The following is a 22,312-nucleotide window of genomic DNA, read 5'->3' on the forward strand; positions in this document are numbered from 1 at the left end:
CTCCTTGTACCCCCAATATGTTTTTCCCAATAAAAAAAGTATTAAAAAAATTTAAAAAAAGAGTGCATATAATGACAGGGAGAAAAGTGCAGCAATGAATGAATGGAAATCCAAAATCTCTATAAATGCTTATTAAAATTAATAAAAATGGGGAAAAAAAGAATAAATTATGTCCAAAAAAAGTGCATATAATGGTACAAGCAGATAGATATTTTTCAGTAGCAAATGCCTGTGGCTTTTAAATGCCAATATTTATGCCACTGCCTCATCACTTCTAATCTATTTTCTGTCTCTGTAGATGTGCTTTTTTAGCTATTTCATATAAGTGGATTTATACAGCATTTGTCCTTTTAGGGTTGGCTTTCTAAACTCAGTATGATGTTTCAGGGTTCAGTCATGTTATAAATGTATTAGAATTTTGTTCTTTTTAAAGGCTGAATAAATAATACTCCACTGCATGGATAAAACACAATATTTGTTCAATTGTTGATGGACACTAGTTTTCCACCTCTGCTATTTTGAATAAATATTGCTTTGACTATTGAAAAAAAAAAAGAATTCTATTGATGAAACATGTCATGGTTTATCCAGCCTGTTGTTAATGAGCATTTGAGTTCTGTTCTTTTTTGGCTAGCAAACAATGCTATTTATAAATGTTCTTGTTCCTGAGTTCTGATAGACAAAAACATGTATTTATATGGTATAGATACAGAGTAGAATTGCAGAATCATGGAGGATTCTGATTTTTCACTTATTCCTAGATACTTTTGGCCTAGTGGCAAGAAGCCTTGCTGCAATCCTGAAGGCATGCGGTTCAAGGCCACCAGCTGCTGCGTGGGGCAAGGATGGACAATCTGCTCCTGTGTGATTAACTGTCTCTGAAGGGTCAGCTATGGGTGGTTCTGACTCTATGGTATACAACAACAACAACATTATCTAAATAGTCCAAGTATTTTTTAAAAATATGTATGAAAGGATTACCATTCCCACTGTAATAAAAAATATATATAAATTAAAAATTTAGGGAGCTTTGGTGGCTGAGTAGCAAGGAACTGTACTGTAATGCCAAAGGCACACGGCTGGAATCCACCAGCTGCTCCATGCAAGAAGGGTGGACAATCTCCTCCCGTGTGACTTACTGACTGAAAACCCACTGGAGGATCAGCTATGGGTTAGTTCCAACTCGATGACACACAATGACACATTTATAATATGTAAGAGCAAGACTAGGACTTATAATATCATAGACAGATTGTTACATATTTCTGCCCACTATTGAAAAGCTTTGCTGGGGTTCCTGCTCTTATTTGCGGGTGCGTGGCCTTTAGACAAAGCACTTTCAAATGAAAATGCAGCTGAAAGTACATGTTCTCTATTTATGCCTCCTTTTAGGTCCTGGGAAAATGTAAATCTTATAACGTACCTTATAATCATCCAGCCAAACATATGTCAGTCTCAGATTGTTGTATAAAAGGGCTTTAGTTAACCTCCAATCCCTATAGAGATATCCTTTAGTGAGGTGCCCTACTCGAGAGCATGGGAGTATGAAGAGTTGGCCTCCACACATCCAGATCTAGATACAAGAAAAAGAAAACATACATGTATTTACTTAATGCACAACTGCTCAATTCTTATTTATAAGGAATAACAGCTAACAAGTTTGTTTCACTTAATTCTCATAACTCTCACAATGACTCATTGCTGTTGAATTGGAACTGCCAGTGGATTTTCAGAAGATGCAAATCGCACATGATGAGATTTCCCATCTTTTTCTTGCAAAACAGCTGGTAGATTTGAACTGTCTCTGGACTGAGAACACAATTCCTTAAACACTAGGCCACCAGACCTCCCTGTATTGTCCATGCTACAATTATCCCTGTTCTGCAGGTGGAGAATGTACTATATAGCTTGGTTAGGAAATTTGACAAATAGCTGTCATATGCAGAAGATAGTGTTCAAATTCAGGAAATTTGGCTACAGAAACTCAGCTCGAAAAACAAGATCATTCTACTTCTCATAAATGACCAAAGCTGATGCTGATCTGTGTTTTTAAAACCACCTGAGAATAGGTTTTGTTAGGTGTGAATAGCAAGAGAAATGCTGATGATGATGGAATAAGGTTATTACTAATTTATTTTGTGACAACTTTTGGTTTTTTAACTCCACAAAAGTAAAACATAATATTTGCCATGGAGTAACAGGCAAATACTAGAATGTACACAGAAGAAAAGGAAAAAAAATCATACACACTTGGATTAATACCAACTAGCTTACAATGTGGGACTGGAAATGATTTTGTAAAAAAAAAATCTTGGGTATGCAAACCAGAGGGAGCACTGGTTGTCTAGTGGCAAAAAAGTTGTGCTGCAATCCCAAAGGCACATAATTTGAACCCACTAGCTGCTTTGTGGGAGAAAAATGGGCAGTCTCCTCCCAAGCAATTAATTCTGCTTGGCGGGTCACATATGTATTGGTTCCAACTCTATGGTACACAACAACAACAACAAAATGTAAACCAATAGCAAGCATAAAATGTAAAAAATCCCCCCAAAACCACCAACCCCCCCACAAACTCTTCTAGTCTCAACATTCTAAGCTAGTTGCTATTAATCCATATATATATATATTATTAACAATATGGCTCACGGTAGAAAGATGAAGAGCAGGTCTGAACCCTGTTCATCATCATCTGAATCCTGTGCCATCCTCATCCGTTCTGACATACTTTCCAGGCATGATGTCTCTCTCCAAGCAATAGCATCTCCTAGCTGCAAGACCAAAGTGTGTGAAACAAAGCTTTATCATCTTTGCCTCCAAAGAAGCACTCTGTCTGCACTTTCTTCAAAACATAACTTTGTATTTTTGGCAGTCAGTGGGATATTCTATATTCTCCAACAAACACCACAGCTCAAAGACATCAGTTCTTCTGTCATCCCTATTTATTTTCCAGCTCTCAGATGCATAGCAAGTGATTGGAAAGTTTGTGCCTGGAAGCAGGCCCACTTTAATCTTTAAATGGATATCATTGCTCCTCATTAATTTGGAAAGGTCCCTGACTGCAGATTTTCCAGTGCAGTACGTCTCCTGATCTTCTGACTGCTGGTACCAATGGTATTGATTGTGGATCAATGATGTCCAAAGGTGAGAATTTGTGGGTTGGTTTTTTAATTTTTTTAATTGAAGGCTCTAGTCTGATTTTTCCGCAGCAAGCACTTCAAGTCATCTTCTCTGTCAAGGTTATGTCAAGGTTATAAGCAAGGTTATGTCAATTGCATAATGCAGGTTATTAATGAATCTTCCCTCAATCCTGATGCCACATTCCTCTACATCGAGTATAGCTGCTTGAATGATTTGCTCAGCATATAGATTGGATCAGTTTAGAGAGAGGCTACAACTGTAACACCTTTCTTAATCTTAAATCATGCAGTAATCCCTGTTCTTATAATTGCTTCTTGGTCTAGGTCTAGGTCTAGGTCTAGGTTTCATCTTAGCACAATTAAGAGTTCTAAGATTCCAATTCTTCTCAAGATTAGCCATAATTTGCTATGAACCACAGCCAAATGCCTTTGCATAGTCAATAAAAACACAAATAGACATTTCTCTAATAATCTCTGCTTTCAGCTACAACCCATCTGACATCAATAATGGTATCCTTGGTGCAATGACCTCTTCTAAATCCAGCTTGAATTTCTGGTAGTTCTTTATGTATTATTCTGGTCATTTTTAAATGCTCTTCAACAATATTTTGCTTGCATGTGATATTAAATATATTACTCAATAATTTCCACATTCATTTGAATTACCTTTCTTGAGAGTGGGAACAAGTATGGATCTCTTCTATCCAATCAGTTAGCCAAACAGCTGTCCTTCAAATTTCTGGCATAGAAACATTTATTGAGCAAATCCAGGGCTGAATCTGTTAGTTGAAACAAATCAATTTGTATCCCATCAATTGCTGGGGCCTTATATTTTTGTCAATGTTTTCAGTAAAGCTTGAATTTCTCCTTCTATTATCCTTGGTTCTTAATCATATGGTACTTCCTGAAATACTTCAATGTCAGTCAATTCAGTGATTCTGTGTATTTTCTCCATCTTCTTTTGATGCTTCCTGGGTCACTCAAGATTTTTGCCCACAGCATCTCTCAGTTTTGCAACTTGAGGCTTGAGCTTGTTTTTAAGTTTTTTCAGCTTGAGAAATGCTGAGCGAGTTCTTCCTTTTTTATAGCCAATTCCAGGTCTCTGCACATTTCATTATAATACTTTGCTTTTTCTCCTCAAGCTCCTCTTAAAAATCTTCTGTTCAGGCACATAGACCAATGAAATAGAATTGAGACCTCAGAAATAGGCCCGTCTATCTATGGTCAACTGATATTCAACAGGAAAATAAAACCTATTAAATGGGAAAATTACCACCTCTTCATCAAATGGTGCTGGCAAAACTGGACTTCTACCTGCAGAAAGCTGAAACAGGATCCACATCTCACACCATACACAAAATTCAACTAAAAGTAAATCAGAGACCTGTGAGTAAAGCCCAAAACCGTAAAGTTCAACAGAGACAAACTAGGATTCACGCTTAGAAGGCCTAGGCTATGGTACAAAGAGTCTGCCAAATAAAGCCAGAAATGCACAATCTGGAAAGGATAAAATTGATGAATGGGACCTTCTAAAGATTAAATCCCTACACGCATCAAAAACATTTTCTACCAGGGTGAGAAGAAAATCTACTGAATGGGAAAAAAAAAATTGTAATACCATTTCAGACAAGGGTCTCATATCAAAAGTTTACAGAATACTATAGGGCCTTCACAAGAAAAAGACTGATCACACAGCTACAAAATAGGCAACAGACATGCAAAGAATTTTCACAGTGGAGGATATTTGGATGGCCAACAGACACATAGAAAAATGCTCAAAATCACTGACAGTGAGGGAGATGCAGAATCAAAACCACAAAAAAATAAAAAACCATCTCACCCTAGTAGCAGTGGTAAGGTTTAACAGGACAGCAAGTAATAAATATTGGAGAGGATTTGGAGAGATAGGAACTCTTATACATTGTTGGTGGGATTGAAAAATGGTACAACCACTCTGGAAGGCAGTTTGGTGCTTCCTCAAAAAGCTGAACATTAAAATTCCACATGACCCATGATCCATATGATTTCGTAAATTACTACATAACTTGGGAGGGACTGGAGAGCATTATACAAAATGAAGTAACTCAGCCCCATAAGAACAAATACTGTATAAAGCTATTATTGTACGAGTATAAGGATCCAAGAGGGGAAGTGGAGAGCAGAGGGGTGAGGATGGGTGGGGTGTGGGTGATAATCATAGGGTCACAAAATTTGATGAGTGGGGAGTGGGGGTGAATGAAATGGGAAAGATCTGGAGTGAAAAACAATGTATGCATGTTAATACCACTATTCAAATATACACAACAATAACTAAAGGCAAAGAGACAGAAATGAAAGATTTTTACCAAATGTTACAATAATGGTTTTAGACAGCATTTCTTCTTGTGCTCCTGAGTGAATTCACTTATCATACTGCTCTCTAGTCTCTCCTTTTTAATACGGTCTTTTTTTCAAAATCATTGCTCCTGAGTGCTGCTTAGTATTCTCTTGTGTCAATGTACCACAATTTCTCAATCCAGTCATTTATTGATGGGCATTTGGGCTGTTTTCATATTCTTGCAATGGTGAATATTGTTGCTCTGAAGATTGTTGTACATGTCTCTGTTTATGCCTCCGTTCTCATTTTCTCAGAGTATATCCTAAGCAGTGGAATAGCTGGGTCATATGGAATTCCTATGTTCAGCTTTTTGAGGAAACGCTAAACCATTTTACAATCCCACCAACAGCATATATGAGTTCCTATCTCTCCACATCCTTTCCAACATTTATTACTTGCTGTCCTGTTAAATTTAGCTACTGCAATTAGAGTGAGATAATATCTCGCTGTGATTTTTATTTGTGTCTCCCTTATGGCCAATGATTTTGGGTATTTCTTTATGTATCTGATTGCCATCTGAAATGAATCAAACATGCAATTAAACATGCAATTCTAGTTGGTGACTAGAATGCAAAAGTTGGAAACAATGAATAAGGAATGGTAGTTGAAGAGTACAGACTTGATGATAGAAATGAGACCAGAAAGAGAATGACTGAATTTTGTAACTTCGATGATTTATTCATTGCAAATGCCTTTTTAAAGAAACACTAACGGCAACTTCACACATGAACCATACCAGTTGGACTGCATATGAATAAGACTGACTACATCTCTGGAAAGAATTGGTTCAGTACCAGCAGATAAAACCAGACCAGGTGTGGACTGTGGAACAGACCATCAATTACTTATGGGCAAGTTCAAACAGAGGTTGAAGAAAAGGCAAACAAACCCATGAAAAGCAAATTATGACCTTAAGGCTATCCCACTTTATTTAAAAAACCATCTGAAGACTAGGTTAGAAGCACTGAACACCAATGATCGAAGACTGTAACAACAGACTGTGAGGATAACTCAGGACAGGGCAAAGTTCCGATCTGTTCTTAGGGTTTCGAGGAGTTGTAATTGACTTGAAGGCACCTAACAAAAAGCACATCTACTATTCTCCACACTAATTGTTTCATCAAGTCATCACAAAATTTTGAGAATGACATTTATGGGTGAGGAAATTGAGGACTAGAAAATTATTTACTTGGCCACATTGCTAGTAAATGATAGTGGCTCATTCATAAATGTTCTATGGATTTATGTTTTTTTAATTTATTTTTTATTATGATGTAATTCACAGAGCACACGATTTACCACTTTAAATTGTACAAAGCAGTACTTTACAGCATGTCTACAGGTTGTGCAATCATCACCATTATCTAGTTCTGGAACATTTTCTACTAGAATTAACAACCCACGTACGATAAGTTTCTTACTGCATTTAACACCAGAACTGCATTAGATGTTGATGTAGGAAAACTGGATAGAATTACAAATCTGGACTACTTACCAGATTATATTTACTATGAGTTAAGTTTCACTCTCTCTATACTGAGGTAATAATTCTAAAAGTAAATTCTGAATTACCCTTAGTGAAAGTTCCACATTTTCTCCTCCCCAGAGTTCCATGCCTTTGTCAAACTGTCCAATACTGTTAAAATAATGCTTGTGTATAGCAAAAATTCCTCCAGCCATTGCAGGTGACCTAGAAAGGAAACATAGATACTAAAGTGACTCTACAGAGGTGGTAACTATGGATTTCCCCCTCAACAATAATAGTATTAACTTATAAAATACAAACATGTTCATTTACGCCAAGATTGCTAATTTTTAGTTAATTTACTGTTGCACATTTTCTTCCCTCCCCCCCTTTCCTCTATTCCTCTTTACAATGCACCTCTTGTTTCAGACTGTTGTGATACATATAATACCTAATCACATATTCCTTTCAGATTGTTCTTCCCCTCATCTGTTCCAGTGAAGCACTCATTATCTGTCTAGTCTTTTCCTATTCTCTCCCCAACCCCCATGTCAGTTCTGTTTTAAAACAGCAGTGTTACTCTGCTGAGTGAAATATCTCAGTCACAAAAATGGCTATTTTAATAAACATTAAAATATGTGACATGATCAAACCAAAGCAGTAATTACCTAAAATTAGACAGTGAGTTTTAGAGAGGTGTCATCAAACCATGTAAGTTACACATTCTAAATTTTGTCTTCTTAAGATGGAAAACCAAGATTCGGCATATGAGTTTCCCATCAGGGTATTGATAAAATTGGATGGTGGAGTTCAGAGTTTTACATTAATCTGAGCACTGAATTAAATGTAATGTTTACTTTTGTGAAAGTTATAATGTCATGAAGCATCTTATTTTAACTACTAAGCCCAATGACACCAAACTCTTTAAGCAGTTAATAATAATTAACTGCAAATAATTTCATGTTCGTTCATCCATTTGCTAATTTTCTAGAAAAAAGTTTTACTGGTGTTCATACACATCACGCTTTGCTCATTTGCTTTGTAAAGTATAGAACACATGTATTTTAAGGACAAATTTGTCTATTAGCAGACAAAGATCACCACTCTTTTTTTTTTTAAGCTGCAGAACAGACTTCTAACTCCTCTATTTGGCATTTGAGCTCCAATATAAAATGAGTTCTCTTGTTCTTCCCTGAATTTTCTTCTGCTCAGTATTTCTACCTACCCTGCCAGGCCCCTTGTCTTAGTTATCCGGGGCTGCTATGACAAAAATACCACAACGTGAGTGGCTTTAATTAACAGGAATTTCTTTTCTTAGTTGTGTTGTTTTTTTATTTTTTTATTATTTTTTAAATAATTTTAATGAACATTTACAGAGAATTTGGATTTCCATTCATTCATTGCTGCACTTCTCTACCCACCCAGCCCTCTCCCCCCGCCCCCCAGTTCGCTCCTCTCTTTAAAAGTAAAAGAAAGACTCCCTCCCTGGTACACAATCCCCCCGCACCCCTCCCACCACCCCAAGTACATTCCACTGTGCAACCTTAATTGTGGACTCTTGTGATAACCATAATACCCTACCATACATTGCTTTTAAATTATTCACTCCCTCATCTGTTTCAGTGCAGTGTACACAGTTTATCCAGTTTTTCTCAGTCTTACCCCAACCCTGATATCAATCCCATTTTACAACAGTGGCACCATGCAATATTCATCCCTCTGTGACTGAGATACTTCACTCAGCATAATATCCTCCAGGCCCACCCATCTTGAATAATATTGAATGCGTTCCTTGTTTTTCAATGCAGCATAGTATTCCATTGTGTGAACACACCACAGCCTCTTCATCCATTCATTTGTTGATGGGCACCTGGTTGTTTCCAACTCCTTGCTATTGTGAACAGAGCTGCGATAAACATGGGTGTGCATATATCTGCTTGGATGTCAGTTATGGTCTCTTTGGGATATATTCCCAGTAGTGGAATTGCTGGGTCAAATGGTATCTCTATTTGCAACTTTTTGAGAAAGCGCCATACCGCCTTGCACAGTGGTTGCACCAGATCACCACTCTTGGGGGGCCAGAATAGAAGTAATGGGGTCAGTTAGTGGTCATTGCAGTAGTTTGAGAGGAAGAGGCGAGGATCTTGGATAAAGACAGTAAGAGTAAGGATAATGAGTAGTGGTCCAATTCTAGGTATGTTTTAAAGATGGAATCATCCAATTGATTTATTTACAGATCAGATGTGAGATGTTTGAAGAAGAGATGAAGAAGAGACAGACAAGGCTGTGATGAGAATCTCTTCAAACTTTACAACCAAGGCATTTGGCATGATTAAGGCTTCTGAATGAAGTGTAGCCCTAAATCCATTTTTGTGAATTTGACTATCAGAAGTTGTGTCTGCTTTGAAAGTCCCAAAATGTTTGCTTACTAGGTCAAGGTTTCATTGAAAATTTTCTCCCACCTCCTTCAAATTCCAGAAAACACATGACTGATCTACTAAAGTTAAAATTCAACCAGTAAGAACTACTGTATGACCCGGCTATACTGCTGCTAGGAATATACCTCAAGGAAAACAGAACTGAAATACAAATGGAAATTTGTCGCCAATGTTCATAGCAGTATAATTCACAATGACAAGATTATGGAAACAGTCCAAATGTCCATTAACAAATGACTGGATTGAGAAATTGTGGTACATTCACAGAATGGAGTACTTTGCAACATTCAGGAGCAACAATTTTAAAAAATACTATATAGCATGGGAGAGTCTATATAGCATTATTCTGAGTGAACAAATACAGGTGCATAAGGACAAATAGTGTATCAGACCATTATTGTAAAAACCAGAAGGATAGGATGTTAAGGGTGATGAGGGGAGGTATCACAGGGTCACAGAGTTTGGTGGGTAGAGGGAGGGGGGGGAAACCTACCCAAAAACAAACCCAAAAACCAATGTCCATGAATGAAACAGAATTTTTTTAAATGCAAGGAAAAAAAAACCCCTTCTAGTTCTAAGCAGCTTTAATAAAAGGCAACCAACCAAATGCTTACACACAGTGCTGACACTTTACAGTTTTTTCCTTTAAAGCATTATTTTGTCTCTCTGTAATTTGGAACATTCAATTTCATTTTTAGACTATGGGTTTGCAGTCTAAATTGCATTTATTCCTTCCATAAAATGCCTTGTTTAGAGTGAAGATTCTTCATTTTACTCCTAGACATTTATTGGTGTTGGATTGTGATATTTGAAGGCATCTTATCTTTAGTGGTTCCAATAAGTTGAGGACCCAAAGTTACAGTGCTAGTATGAGCCCTTTTAGTTCCTCTGTGCTGCAATCCCAAAGGCACATGGTTCAATTTACCAGCTGCTCCTTGGACAATCACCTTTTCAATCTATATGGAGAACAGGGGGCCGGGCTTTATGAGGAGAAATGTGGCATCAGATTGGTGGGAGACTCATCAACAACCTATATTATGCAGATGAGACAACTTTACTTGCTGAAACTGAAGAGGACCTGAAGCACTTGCTGCAGAAGATCAAGGTCTGCAGTCTTCAATATTAATTGAAACTGAGCATCAGGAAGACAAAGATTCTCATCAGTGGGCCTATTGGTGCATCATGACAGATGGAGAAGAGATTGAGGTAGTTAACAGTTATAGCTTGCTTGGCTCCATAATCAGCACTCTTGGTACCAGGAGTCAGGAAATGAAAAGGTGAATTGCACTGGGAAAATCTGCTGCCAGATACCCCTCCAGAATACTGGAAAGCAATGATGTCAGTCTAGAGACTAAGGTGTGCCTGATCTAGGCCACGGTCTTCACAATTACTTGCTAATGCAATAAGAGAGCTGGACAATGACTAAAGATGACAGAAGAATTGATTCCTTTGAGTTACAGTGCTGGAGTAGTTTTGAACATACCATGGACTGCCAAGAAAACAAATAGGTCTGTCTTGCAAATGATGAACTAGTTTATCCTTGGAGGCTAGGATTTTGAAGGTCTGTCTTAAATACTTTGGTCACATGGCCAGGAGAGACTGGTCCTTGGAGAAGTACATCATGCTCAGAAGGGTGGAGGAATAGCCAGGAGAGGAAGACCTTGGATGAGATGGATTGATACAGTAACTGGAGCAATGCGGTAGGTGTGTTGGAGTCAATGAGATTGGCTCAGGATAGGGCAGGCTTCAGAGCTATTGAACATAGGGTCAGTATGTGTCACAGACAATTTGATGGCACATAACAACAACAGCAGAGTTTCCTCTGTTGGCCTCTTTGGTAAGGAGCTGCATTGCAACCCAAAGACCATTTGAATCCATAGCTGCTTCATGGGAGAAAGATGTACAATCTTCTCCTGTGTAACTTACAGGCTTTGAAAACCCACCGGAGGGTCAGCTATGAGTTGCTTCTGACTTGATGAAACGTAACAACAACATTGTCACTTAAGGTTTATTATAGACATTCCACTACATGGATAATTGGCTAACATTGAGAAGAATGAAAATTACAGAATAATTAATTGTGTTCATAAGAAACCTATGCATAAATTAAGTAAGAAAAAGTTTTTCAAACAGAACAGGAAGACCCTGCATGATATAAATTCAGGAAAGTTATGTGTTAGGTGTGTATTCTTTCTCTGTGTTGTTGTATCGTTGACTGTCTTTGAATCAAGCACAACTCATAGCGACCCTATGAACAAAATACTTGTACTCTTTTCTATAGCTATTGTACTTTCTCTAAGTTCATAAAGTTTCCAGAGGCATGCCTTTATCTGGGAGCGCACCAAACACTGTCCTCCATAGGTAACTGTTATGGCATTTGACACCCCAATGGCACAAGTTTCAGCATCACAGCAACCCCAGGTTGCTCAGTACAACAAATTGACAGACCTGTACTGCACCACTTAGAAGAATGTTCCTCCAAAATATAATTATACTAGGCCCTCAGGCCTTGGGCCCAACAGACTTTTAAATACAAGGGTGCTCCACAAGGTGGTGTTGACTCTAAACAAGAGGCTTCAGTAAAAACAACCAAACATTCCACACTGACAATCAACCAAAACAAAAGATCCCACCTGTCAGAGTCCAACTCCCTTTCTCTATACCTATTCAGTATGGACACCGAGCAAATAACCCAAGAAGCTGGATTATACAAAGAATTTGGCAGGATGATTGGAAGAAGACTCATCTACAACCTCAATTATGCAGATGACACAAGCTTACTTCTTGAAAGTGAAAAGGACTTGAAGTACTTACTGTGGAAGATCAAAGACTACAGCTTCAATACCGATTACATCTCATCATCAAGAAAATAAAAACCCTCATCACTGGACCAATTAATGTCACTGTGTGTGACATTAATGATATTTATTATTTGATAATTTTTAAACCCTGTAGATTCCATATAGTCGGTTGGCTAAGCAGACATCTTCCAGATTTCTTGGCATTGGCTAGTGAACACAACCAGGGCTGCATCTCTTTGTTGAAACACCTCAACTGGTATTCCTTAAGTTTCAGAGACCTTATTTTTCTGCCAATGCTTTCAGTAAAGCTTGAACTTTTTTCTTCACTACCATTGGTTCTTGAGCATATTGTCAGTGAACACACACTTTTTTGGTTCAGTGATTCTACGTATCCATCTCATCTTCATTTGCTGCTTTCTGCCTCATTCAATATTTTGCCCATACAATTCAGAATGCAACTCAAGACTTAAATATGTTCTTCAGTTCATTCAGTTTGAGAAGTACTGTGTTCCTCCCTTTTGGTTTTCTGCTTCAGCTCTTTGCACACATTATAATACTTTGTCTTTTGGGGCTGCTCAGAGACAGTTAGGAATGATATTATGAAAGACTGAAGATTTGTAGAAAATAGAGACTTTCCCAAAAGTCTAGAAAAGAACAAGGACATTGCAAACAGAGGGAGTCATGTGAAATACCAGCAGGTGAACGTGTGTGCATCATGGTAATAAGGATAGACAGAGGGGAGGTCACAGGTAGAAGAAGGTGAATGAAGGCCATAGTGACAATAGTGTGTCACTCAAAAGGCAACATAAAGTCATTAAAAATAAGTCAAACTGTCATTTTTTCACACTGCTGAGTCTTCCTATTCATGAACCACTTAGCTAGGTCTCTTATTGCTTCTGTAATAGTGTTTTATAGTTTTCCTTATGTCTATGTTCTTATGAATAGAGTCTTCTGTGCCTCTGTGGTTGTTGTGTACCATTGAGTCGGATCTGACCCATAGCTGACCCTCTGGAAGGTTTTTAGAGGCAGTTAATTACGTGGAGGAGAGTGATTGCCCATTCCTCCCCTGCAGAGCAACTAGTAGATTTGAACTGGGTGCCTTCAGGTTTGCAGCACAGCTTCTTGTCACTGGACCACTAGTGCTTCCTCTCTGTTGTTGTTGTTGTTGTTATGTGCCGTCGAGTCGCTTGCGACTCATAGCGACCCTATGTACAACAGCCCTAATAAGTTTATTCCCAAGTATTTAATTGTGTGGTCAGCTATTGTAAATGGCATTGTTTTTCTTAGTTGCCTTTTCCTTTTCAGTGTTTATTTGTTGCTGTAGATAAATCTCACTGATTTTTTAATATTGATCTTCTATCTTGCCACTCTAGCAAATTGATCTACTAGGTCTAAAAATTCACTATTTTTTGTTAAGTTTTTGGAGTTTTCTCTGCATACTGTCATATTGTCTGCCTATAGCAACAGTTTTACTACTTCTGTGCTGATCTGAATGCCTTATTTCCTTATCTTTTCATATTGCCCTAGCAAGTACTTCTAATATAATAGTAAAAAGGCATGGTGATAGTGGACATCCTTGTCTGGCCTCTGTTCACAAGGGGAATACCTTTAGTCTTTCTCTATTGAGAATGACATTGGCTCTTGGGTTTGTGTATATAATTTTCACAATGTTGAGGAAATGAAAAATTTTGAAAATGACAATCCTACCAAAAGCAATCTACCAGCTCAGTGAAATCCCAATATGGATATCAAACTCAATCTTTAAAGATATTAAAAAGGCAATTGGCAGGTTTCTTTGGAAAAGAAAGAGACCCTGAATAATCAAAGATCTTCTGAAAAAGAAAAATTAAGTGGGAGGCATAGTACTTCCTGATCTCAAAACCTACTACACAGCTGTAATGACCAAAACAGCATGATCTTGGTACAATGACAGAAACATAGACCAATGTAATAGAATCAAGAACCCAGAAATCACCCCATACACCTTAGGTTAATTGGTATTTGACAGGAAAACAAAACCTATCTAATGGAGAAATATGATATGATAATATCTTCAACAAATAGTGCTGGCAAAACTGGGCATCTATCTGCAGAAAATGGAAAAAGGATCCACATCTCAAACCATACACAAAAATCAACTGAAGGTTAATCAGACCTAGGGGTAAACCCCCAAACCACAAGGATCATAAGAGACAAAATGGGATCAAACTTAGGAGCCTTAGCTATGGCACAAATTGATTTGCACTTACAGCCAGAAATACACAACCATGAAGTCAATGAATGGGACCTCCTAAAAATGAAGTCTCTCTGTGCAGCAAAAATTTTTCTCAATAGAGTGAAAAGAAAGTCTACAGACTAGGAAAATATTTGACAATGATATTTAAGACAAGAGTCTTATAACAAAAGTTTACAAAATTCTACAGCCCTTTCAAAAGAAAAGACTGATAACTCAATAATAAAGTGGCAAAAGACATGGACTCTTCACAAAAGAAGACATCGAGGTGGCCAACGGACACATGAAGAGATGCTCAAAATCACTGGCAACAAGACAGATGCAAATCAAAACAACAATGAGAGACCATTCATCCCAGTACAGTAGCATAGCTTAACAGGACAGAAAGCAATAAATGTTGGAGAGGACACAGAGAGATTGGAACTCCCATGCATTCGTGGTGGGATTTTAAAATGGTACATCCACTATGGAAAACAGTTTATTGTTTCCTCAAAAAGCTGAATATAGGCATTCTATATGACCCAGCTATTCAACTTTTAGGAATATATCCAAATGAAATTAGAACTGAGATACAAACAGAGATATGTACACCTATGTCCATAGCAGTGTTATTCACAAGAAAAAGAAAATGGAAGTAGCCCAAATGTCCATAAACAAATAAATGGACTGAAAAATTATAGCACATTCGCACATTGCAATATTATGCAGTACTAAGGAACAATGATTTTGTGAAATATTATATAATGTGGGAGAGTCTAGAGGGAATTACTGTGAGAGAAATAACTCAGGGTCATAAGGACAAATACTGCACAAGACTATTACTGTAAAAATAGAATTTTAACAGAGCAATATGTATATACATGTTCAAAAGCGGAAGGAGAATAAGAGAAGGGGTGAAAAGGGGAAATCATTAGGATAACGGAGGCTAACGGGCAGATGGGGTGGAAGAATGAAAAAATAGGAAAGATGCAACAGAGACCTGAAAATATGGGGTCATAACAGGCATAGATCAACAGCAATTATATAAAGTTCAATGTATATGAATGATTGTATAAAATGCAATATACGTGTATGAAACACAATGTATACGAATGATTGTATGCAAATCAGTAAAAATACGAGAAGGAAAACAAATAAGCTAAATTGGTGCTATGTGCCAAGTGATGTTTTAAGAAAGTTGGTGTGGCAACAGAGATTTTTGCAATGTGAGAAGGGAGCCTGACGTCAGAATGCCATTTATGGTGTAGCAGGGGGCCTGGTCTGTGGGATGGGCTGAGGAGTAGACAGCTGTGGTGGAATCAAGAGAAAAGGCGGGCTCCTGGGGCTGCTTATACATTTGGTTTAGAGCACATAGTGGGAGATTTTCTGTATTGTTCCATAGTACTCATATGTGGCTGTTTATAATTATTTCCCATTCCTCCCAATTCCTAGATTATCTTTATCTCCTCATCGAGTTAGGAGATACAGCTGCTTGCCAAAAGTAGAGGGTTGAGGGGAGGCAGATATCAGTATTAAGCAGTAAAGGTTTCAAAGAGCCATTTTGGTGGGTGAGTATAACAACTCAGGAGGGATGAATAAAGGATTTGCACAGCAGCATGAGGTCAGAGATCATAAACGTGTTAGCTACACAGTCTCTAAGTGTTCTGGCAAAATGTACCAGCTGTGAAGACAGAAGAATAAAAGGACATGTGAAAGTGGACCAGGACTGAAGCTTTGCAGGATTCTTGTGGAATATGTGTGGCATTTAAGAGTATTAGCAAGAAAAGAAATAGATTTATAGGCTAAATAAGAAGAAAGAGCGTCTCAAGGAATAAAAGGAGAAAATGAAGAACTAAAAAACTTGATGTCCTAAGTGTAGCAGGGCAGGAATAAGATAGGAGGGTCTTGGGTGTGGTCAAAGAAAGCTATTCAGTAATTGAGAAGGTGAAATGTTCAGGATGTTGTTGTTGCTATGACCATGACTCACAGCGACCCTAGGAATGACCTTTCTGAACCTTGCCCTATCTTGTGCCATCCTCACCATGTCTGAAATACACGAGTCTGTTGTTACAGTTACTGTATCAATCCATCTTGCTGAAGGTCTTCCGCTCCTACACTGACCCTCCACCTTTCCAAGCACGATGTCCTTCTCTGAGGTCTGGTTTCTCCTAACAATATGCCTGAAGTATAGGAGAGGAAGCTTCAACATCCTTTCTTCCAAGGAGCACCCCATCACACTTTCTCCAAGACAGACTTGCTTGTTCTTTTGGCAGCCCAAGGGGATATTCACTACTCTTCTCCAACACCACACTCCAAAGGCATGGCTTCTTCTTTTGTCATTCTTAGTTACTGTTCAGCTTTCAGATGTATTTGAAAAAAATCATGGTTTGGAAAAAAAATCATGGTTTGGATCAGGCATACTTTAGCTCACCAGCATTTGGAGAGGTCCCCGACAGCAGATTTTCCCCAAATGATATGACTGCTGAAAGCAAATGTATTGTGGATTCAAGAAAGATGAAATCATTAGCAACGTTAATGTTCTCTCCATCATCTACCATAGGTTCAGGATAGGTAGGAATGACAACAGGTAGCATCTATTACCTTTATTATCAATATTGCTGATGTTGTGTATCATAGAGTTGGAACTGACCTATAGCTGACCCTCCAGGTGGTTTTTAGAGGAGATTGCCCATCCTTTTCCTGCAGAATGACTGGTGGATTTAAACCGTATGCATTTGGAATTGCAGTGCAGCTTCTCACCACTAGGCCACCAGAGACTTATATCACCTATATTATTGTTGTTGTTGTTATGTGCCGTCGAGTCATTTGCGACTCATAGCGACCCTATGTACAACAGCCCTAAACCCTGCTCTATCCTGTGCCAATCGCACTGTCTCCGACTCTCCCATTCTGATTATCCCAGTCACTGAATCAATCCACCTCATAGAGGGCCTTCCCTTCCTGCGCTGTCCCCCCACCCTCCCAAGCATGATGGATCTCCAAGGACCTGTCCCTCTTGCAACATGCCCAAAGTATGTCAGACGAAGCCCCAGAATCCTTGCCCCCAAGGAGTTGCTTGGTTTAATCCTCTCTACGATGAATCTGTTTTCTTGGCAGTCCATGGTACATTCAGTACTCTTCTCCAGCACCACAGCTCAAATGCATCAACTCTCCTTCCGTCCTCCCTAGTCATTGTCCAACTCTCTGATGCATAACAAGTGATTGCAAAGACCATGGCCTGTATCAGGCACACCTTAGTCTCCAGAGAGACACCGTTGCTCTGGAGTACTTTAGAGAGGTCCCTAACAGCAGACTTTCCCATCACGATACGCTTTTTTTTTTTCCTATAATTATATTTTATTAATTTTCATAACGATACGCTTTTTTATTTCCCGACTGCTGGTGCCAGGAGTGTTGACCGTGGAGCTGAGCAAACTGAAGCTGTGAACAATCTCAATCTCTTCGCCATACCATCCTGATGCTACCAATTGGTCCAGTGGTGAGAATCTTTGTCTTCTTAACATTGAGCCTCAGTCCATACTGAAGGCTGCAGTCCTTGACCCTCTGCAGCAAGTGCATGAGGAGGCTTCAGTCCTTGACCCTCCGCAGCAAGTGCATGAGGTCCTCCTCAGTTTCAGCAAGCAGGGTTGTGTCATCTGCATAACGCAGATTGTTAATAGATCTTCCACCAATCCTGATGCCACACTTCTCCTCATAGAGCCCAGTCTCCCGGATAATCTGTTCTGCATACAGGTTGAAAAGGTATGGAGGCAGGATGCATCCTTGGCGTACACCCTTCCCAATTTTGAACTATGCAGTGTTACCCTGCTCTGTTCTGACTACTGCCTCTTGGTCCAAGTATAGGTTTCGCATTAGCACGATTAAATGTTCTGGGATTCCCATTCTTCTCAGAGTCAGCCACAGTTTGTTATGATCCACACAGTCAAATGCCTTTGCATAATCAATGAAACACAGATAGACATTCTTCTGGTATTCCCTGCTTTCAGCTAAGATCCATCTAATATCAGCTACAATATAATATAGATATATAATCTATATTATTATCTATCTTAATAATTATTATTACCTTAATACTATAGATATGTTGTTGTTGATTGCTGTCGAATCAAGCATGACTCATAGTGACTCTATGAACAAAAGACCTAATGCCTTTCCATAACTATTGTCATTTTTCCAAGTTCATAGAGTTTTCAGAGGCAGGTGGTTTAACAAGTGGATGCCACTTCTGCTTCCAAACCTGTTTTACATCTGGGAGCTCCACCAAACACTGTCCACACTAGGAGACCATTATGATATTTGATACTCCCAAGGTTCAGCATCACAGCAAACCCAGGTTACTTCATTCTGCACGTTGATAAAGAACGATGTACAACGTGGAAGAGTGTTTCTCCAGATATAACAGCACTAGCCTCATTTCAGCAATGGTTAAGTGTCGTCAGGTCGAATACAACTGAGAGTAACCTTTGCACAAATGACCTGAACTCTGTTCTATAACTAACATCATTTCTGTATACACACACAAAAAAGTAGAGATTAAATATTTATCTCTGATGGTTGCTTCCTATTTCAGAGCTGTTTTTAATTTATTATAGGGTTAAGAAAATATTTTTTCTTGAGCTATTTATTATAAAATGTTTAACAATATAAGTTTATTAATTTAAGCCTTAAGAATTTCACACAAGAAAACTATCCTAGACCCTTCTTCCTCTTCCTCATCATCCTAAACTTAACTTCTCATCTTCACTCCCAAAATTTACTAACTTCCCCACAATCTCTGCCTAAATACCCTTCAAGTATTTCTCTCTCCTATTCATTTTGACTTGTTTGTCCCCTCCAATATATTCCTCTTAGACTAGTGCAACATTCTAGGGAGTTTTCCCTAATTCATCTCATCTTCCTATAATTCATCTACCAACTACAAGATGCATTTATTTTAAAATACAAACATGGTAGTGTTACTCAACTGCTAAAAGTTTTTGATAGCCTTTAGCAACATTCTCAGAGTCAGCTAGCACAATATCTTCTCTTATCCTATATTGGTTGGTCAAATCAGACGCTGTCACTTGTAAAGCTGTTGTTATACTTACTTGTCATTGATCAGTTACAGTAAACTCACCTGTAGGATGATGAAATGTTGCCAGTCCTTGAGTCTACTGTTGTAGTCACCAAATACGTTCAATTTCTTCCTACCTAGCAGTTCATCTTTCAATGGTTTCAATGGTAACATTCCGTTAAATTCATGAGGTTTTCAATCAACTCATTTCCAGATCCATCTTAGTCTGGAAACTGCAGAAACTAGCTTCCAGTAGAGTGCACAGTGACATGTGAGATGCTCCAAAACAACCACATGGAAGTCGTGTACTGAGCCTCACACCTTCAGTCATTGCTGACCCTCCAGCAGGTTTCTGATTTTGTAAGTGGCATAGGAGGAGACTACCCGTCATTAACCCCAGAGTCCCTGAAAGATTTGAGCCACTAGAGAGGCTCAGTCTTTGGGAGCAGGACAACTTCCTTTGGACTATGACACTACCATTTTTTTTAAATTTCATGCTCTTTTATGCATTTAGCAATTCACACATGCCACTCCTTCTAAAAATACAATCCCTTTATGAATTAGGATGTTGTTGTTGTTGTTGTTATGTGCCATCGAGTCACTTGCAACTCATAGTGACCCTATATGTACAAGAGCCCTAAACGCCATTCTATCCTATGCCAACCTCACCGTCCCAGACACACTCATTCCCACCACTCCACTCACAGAATCGATCCATCTCATCGAAGGTCTTCCTCTCCTTCACCGCCCCTCCACTCTACCAAACATGATGACCCTCTCCAAGGACCAGTCCCTCCTTGCAACATGCCCAAAGTATGTCAGATGAAGCTTCAGAGTCCTTGACTCCAAGGAGCATTCAATCTCCACCCTCTGCAGGACAAACCTGTTTGTTCTCCTAGCAGTCCATGGTATATTCAACACTCTTCTCCAGCACCACAGCTCAAAGGCATCAGTTCTCTTTCTATCACCCCTATTCACCGTCCAACTCTCTGACAGAAGAATAACTGATTCCTCTGAGTTGTGGTGCTAGAGAAGAGTATTCCACCAACTATCAAATGAACAAATAGGTATGTCTTGGAAAAGGGCAGCTAGTGTGTTCCTTGGAGACAAAGTTGATAAAGCTTTGTCTCACATACTTTGGACATGTTGCTATGAGAAGCTATTCCTAAGAAATCATGCTTAAGGGGAGCTCTGGTGGCCTAGTGGCAAGAAGCTGCACTGTAATCCCAAAGGTACATGGTTCGAATCCACCAGATGCTCTGCCGGAGAAGGAGGAGCAATATCCTCCTGTACCGGTCAGATCTGATTTGATGGTACACGCACACAAAATTAAAAAAAAAAAAAGAAAGAAATCATGCTTAGAAAGGTGGAAGGTCAGCAAAAGAGAATGAATTGACAAAATGACCGTAGCAATGTGCTCAAGCATGTCAGAGGTGGTGAAAAGAACACAGGATAAGACAGGCTTCAGATCTGTTGTTCAAAGCATTGCCATGGATGTATTCAAATTTATGACACCTAATAACAGCAGCACTCCCTCTACAAGAATAATTTCTTTGTACATCGCCATTTGACAAATATCTGTTCACATCCTCAGTCTAAAATCTAATAACTGTTCATTCTTTTGTGATCGTCCAATTCCTGTATACTCTATCCACTACAACTCGATCACACAGTATGATGGTTGTTTTTATGCAAATATTCATTCTTCTATTAATCACAAATCTGTATTTGTATCTTAATTGGCTGCCTGATATATTCTAGCAAAATACACGTGTCCTAGTTTGATGCACTAAATTTAGTAAAATTTAAAAAAAATCCAACCAAAAAACCTTACAGTAACTTTACAGGATTGGAGAGTTTTCCCTTGACATTTGGTTTGGAGGATTAACATTTAAAGAATATGAATTTCTAAATAATTGGTACATTACTACACAAAAATGACTAAAAATTCCTTAAGATTTTGCATATAAGTTAAAAATAAATATCTAAAAACTTTAAGAAACTTGAAAACTAAATTCAGAGTTACTTAAATAAACTAGAAAATATGGAAAAAATACAATTTACTATTGACTATAAAGACTGGAAATAAATTCTCTTCTCCAACACCACAGTTCAAAGGCACCAATTCTTCCTTGATCATCCTTATTCATTGTCCAAATTTAAGAAGCACAGGTTGCTGTTGTTACTGTTGTGAACTTTCAAATCAGAAGCAACCCATAGCTGGCATAAGAAACAAGCCAAAAACCATGGCTTGGATTAGAGGCATTTTAGTCCTTAAACTGCATAATATCCATACAGATTAACACTTTGGAGAGGTCCTCTGCAAAGGTCTGGATTTTTCCAATGCAATATGTCTTTTGATTTCTCAACTGCCACCATGAGTATTGATTTTAGATCTAAGTAAAAGGAATTCATTAACAAATTCAATCTTTTCTCCTACTGCCATGATGTTTCTTATTAGTCCAGGGGTTAAGAAATTTTTTTTGCGGTTTGTTTGGTTTGTGTGTTGTTTTGGGTGGATATAAAAAAATTTTATTGATATTTTAATTAAAGTTTATAGAGAACATGGATTTGCATTCATTCATTGTTGCATATTTTCGTCCCTGACCACCCCTTCCCCAGTTAACTTTTCTCTTTGAAAAAATATGAGATGTTTTGTATCTGTTAATTCTCACAACTCTGAGATACATATAGTAGTAGTATTCAGATTTTACCGAGAAGGAAACTAAGGTACAGAGAGGTTAAGCAACTTGTGTGAGGTGATGTAGCTCAGTTAGAAGTGAAGATGAGGAATAGTCAAAGTCTTGC

The 22,312-nt window shown here is 38.4% G+C and overlaps 1 protein-coding gene across 1 annotated transcript in view; it reads right to left on the bottom strand.

Moving 5' to 3' along the window:
• Nucleotides 1-22,312, bottom strand: part of GALNTL5 (UDP-N-acetyl-alpha-D-galactosamine:polypeptide N-acetylgalactosaminyltransferase-like 5) — a 58,185-nt gene that overhangs the window by 4,656 nt on the left and 31,217 nt on the right. Inside the window, exons 6-7 of the mRNA XM_006895188.1 lie at nt 7,087-7,204; nt 1,424-1,573 (exon numbers count right to left, since the gene is read on the bottom strand). Coding sequence (XP_006895250.1) covers nt 1,424-1,573; nt 7,087-7,204 — 268 coding nt within the window. The remainder of the gene's footprint in view (nt 1-1,423; nt 1,574-7,086; nt 7,205-22,312) is intronic.

This window comes from Elephantulus edwardii, unplaced genomic scaffold (assembly GCF_000299155.1).
Source record: "Elephantulus edwardii isolate Elephantulus edwardi_28Jun2011 unplaced genomic scaffold, EleEdw1.0 scaffold00161, whole genome shotgun sequence".
NCBI lineage: Eukaryota > Metazoa > Chordata > Mammalia > Macroscelidea > Macroscelididae > Elephantulus > Elephantulus edwardii.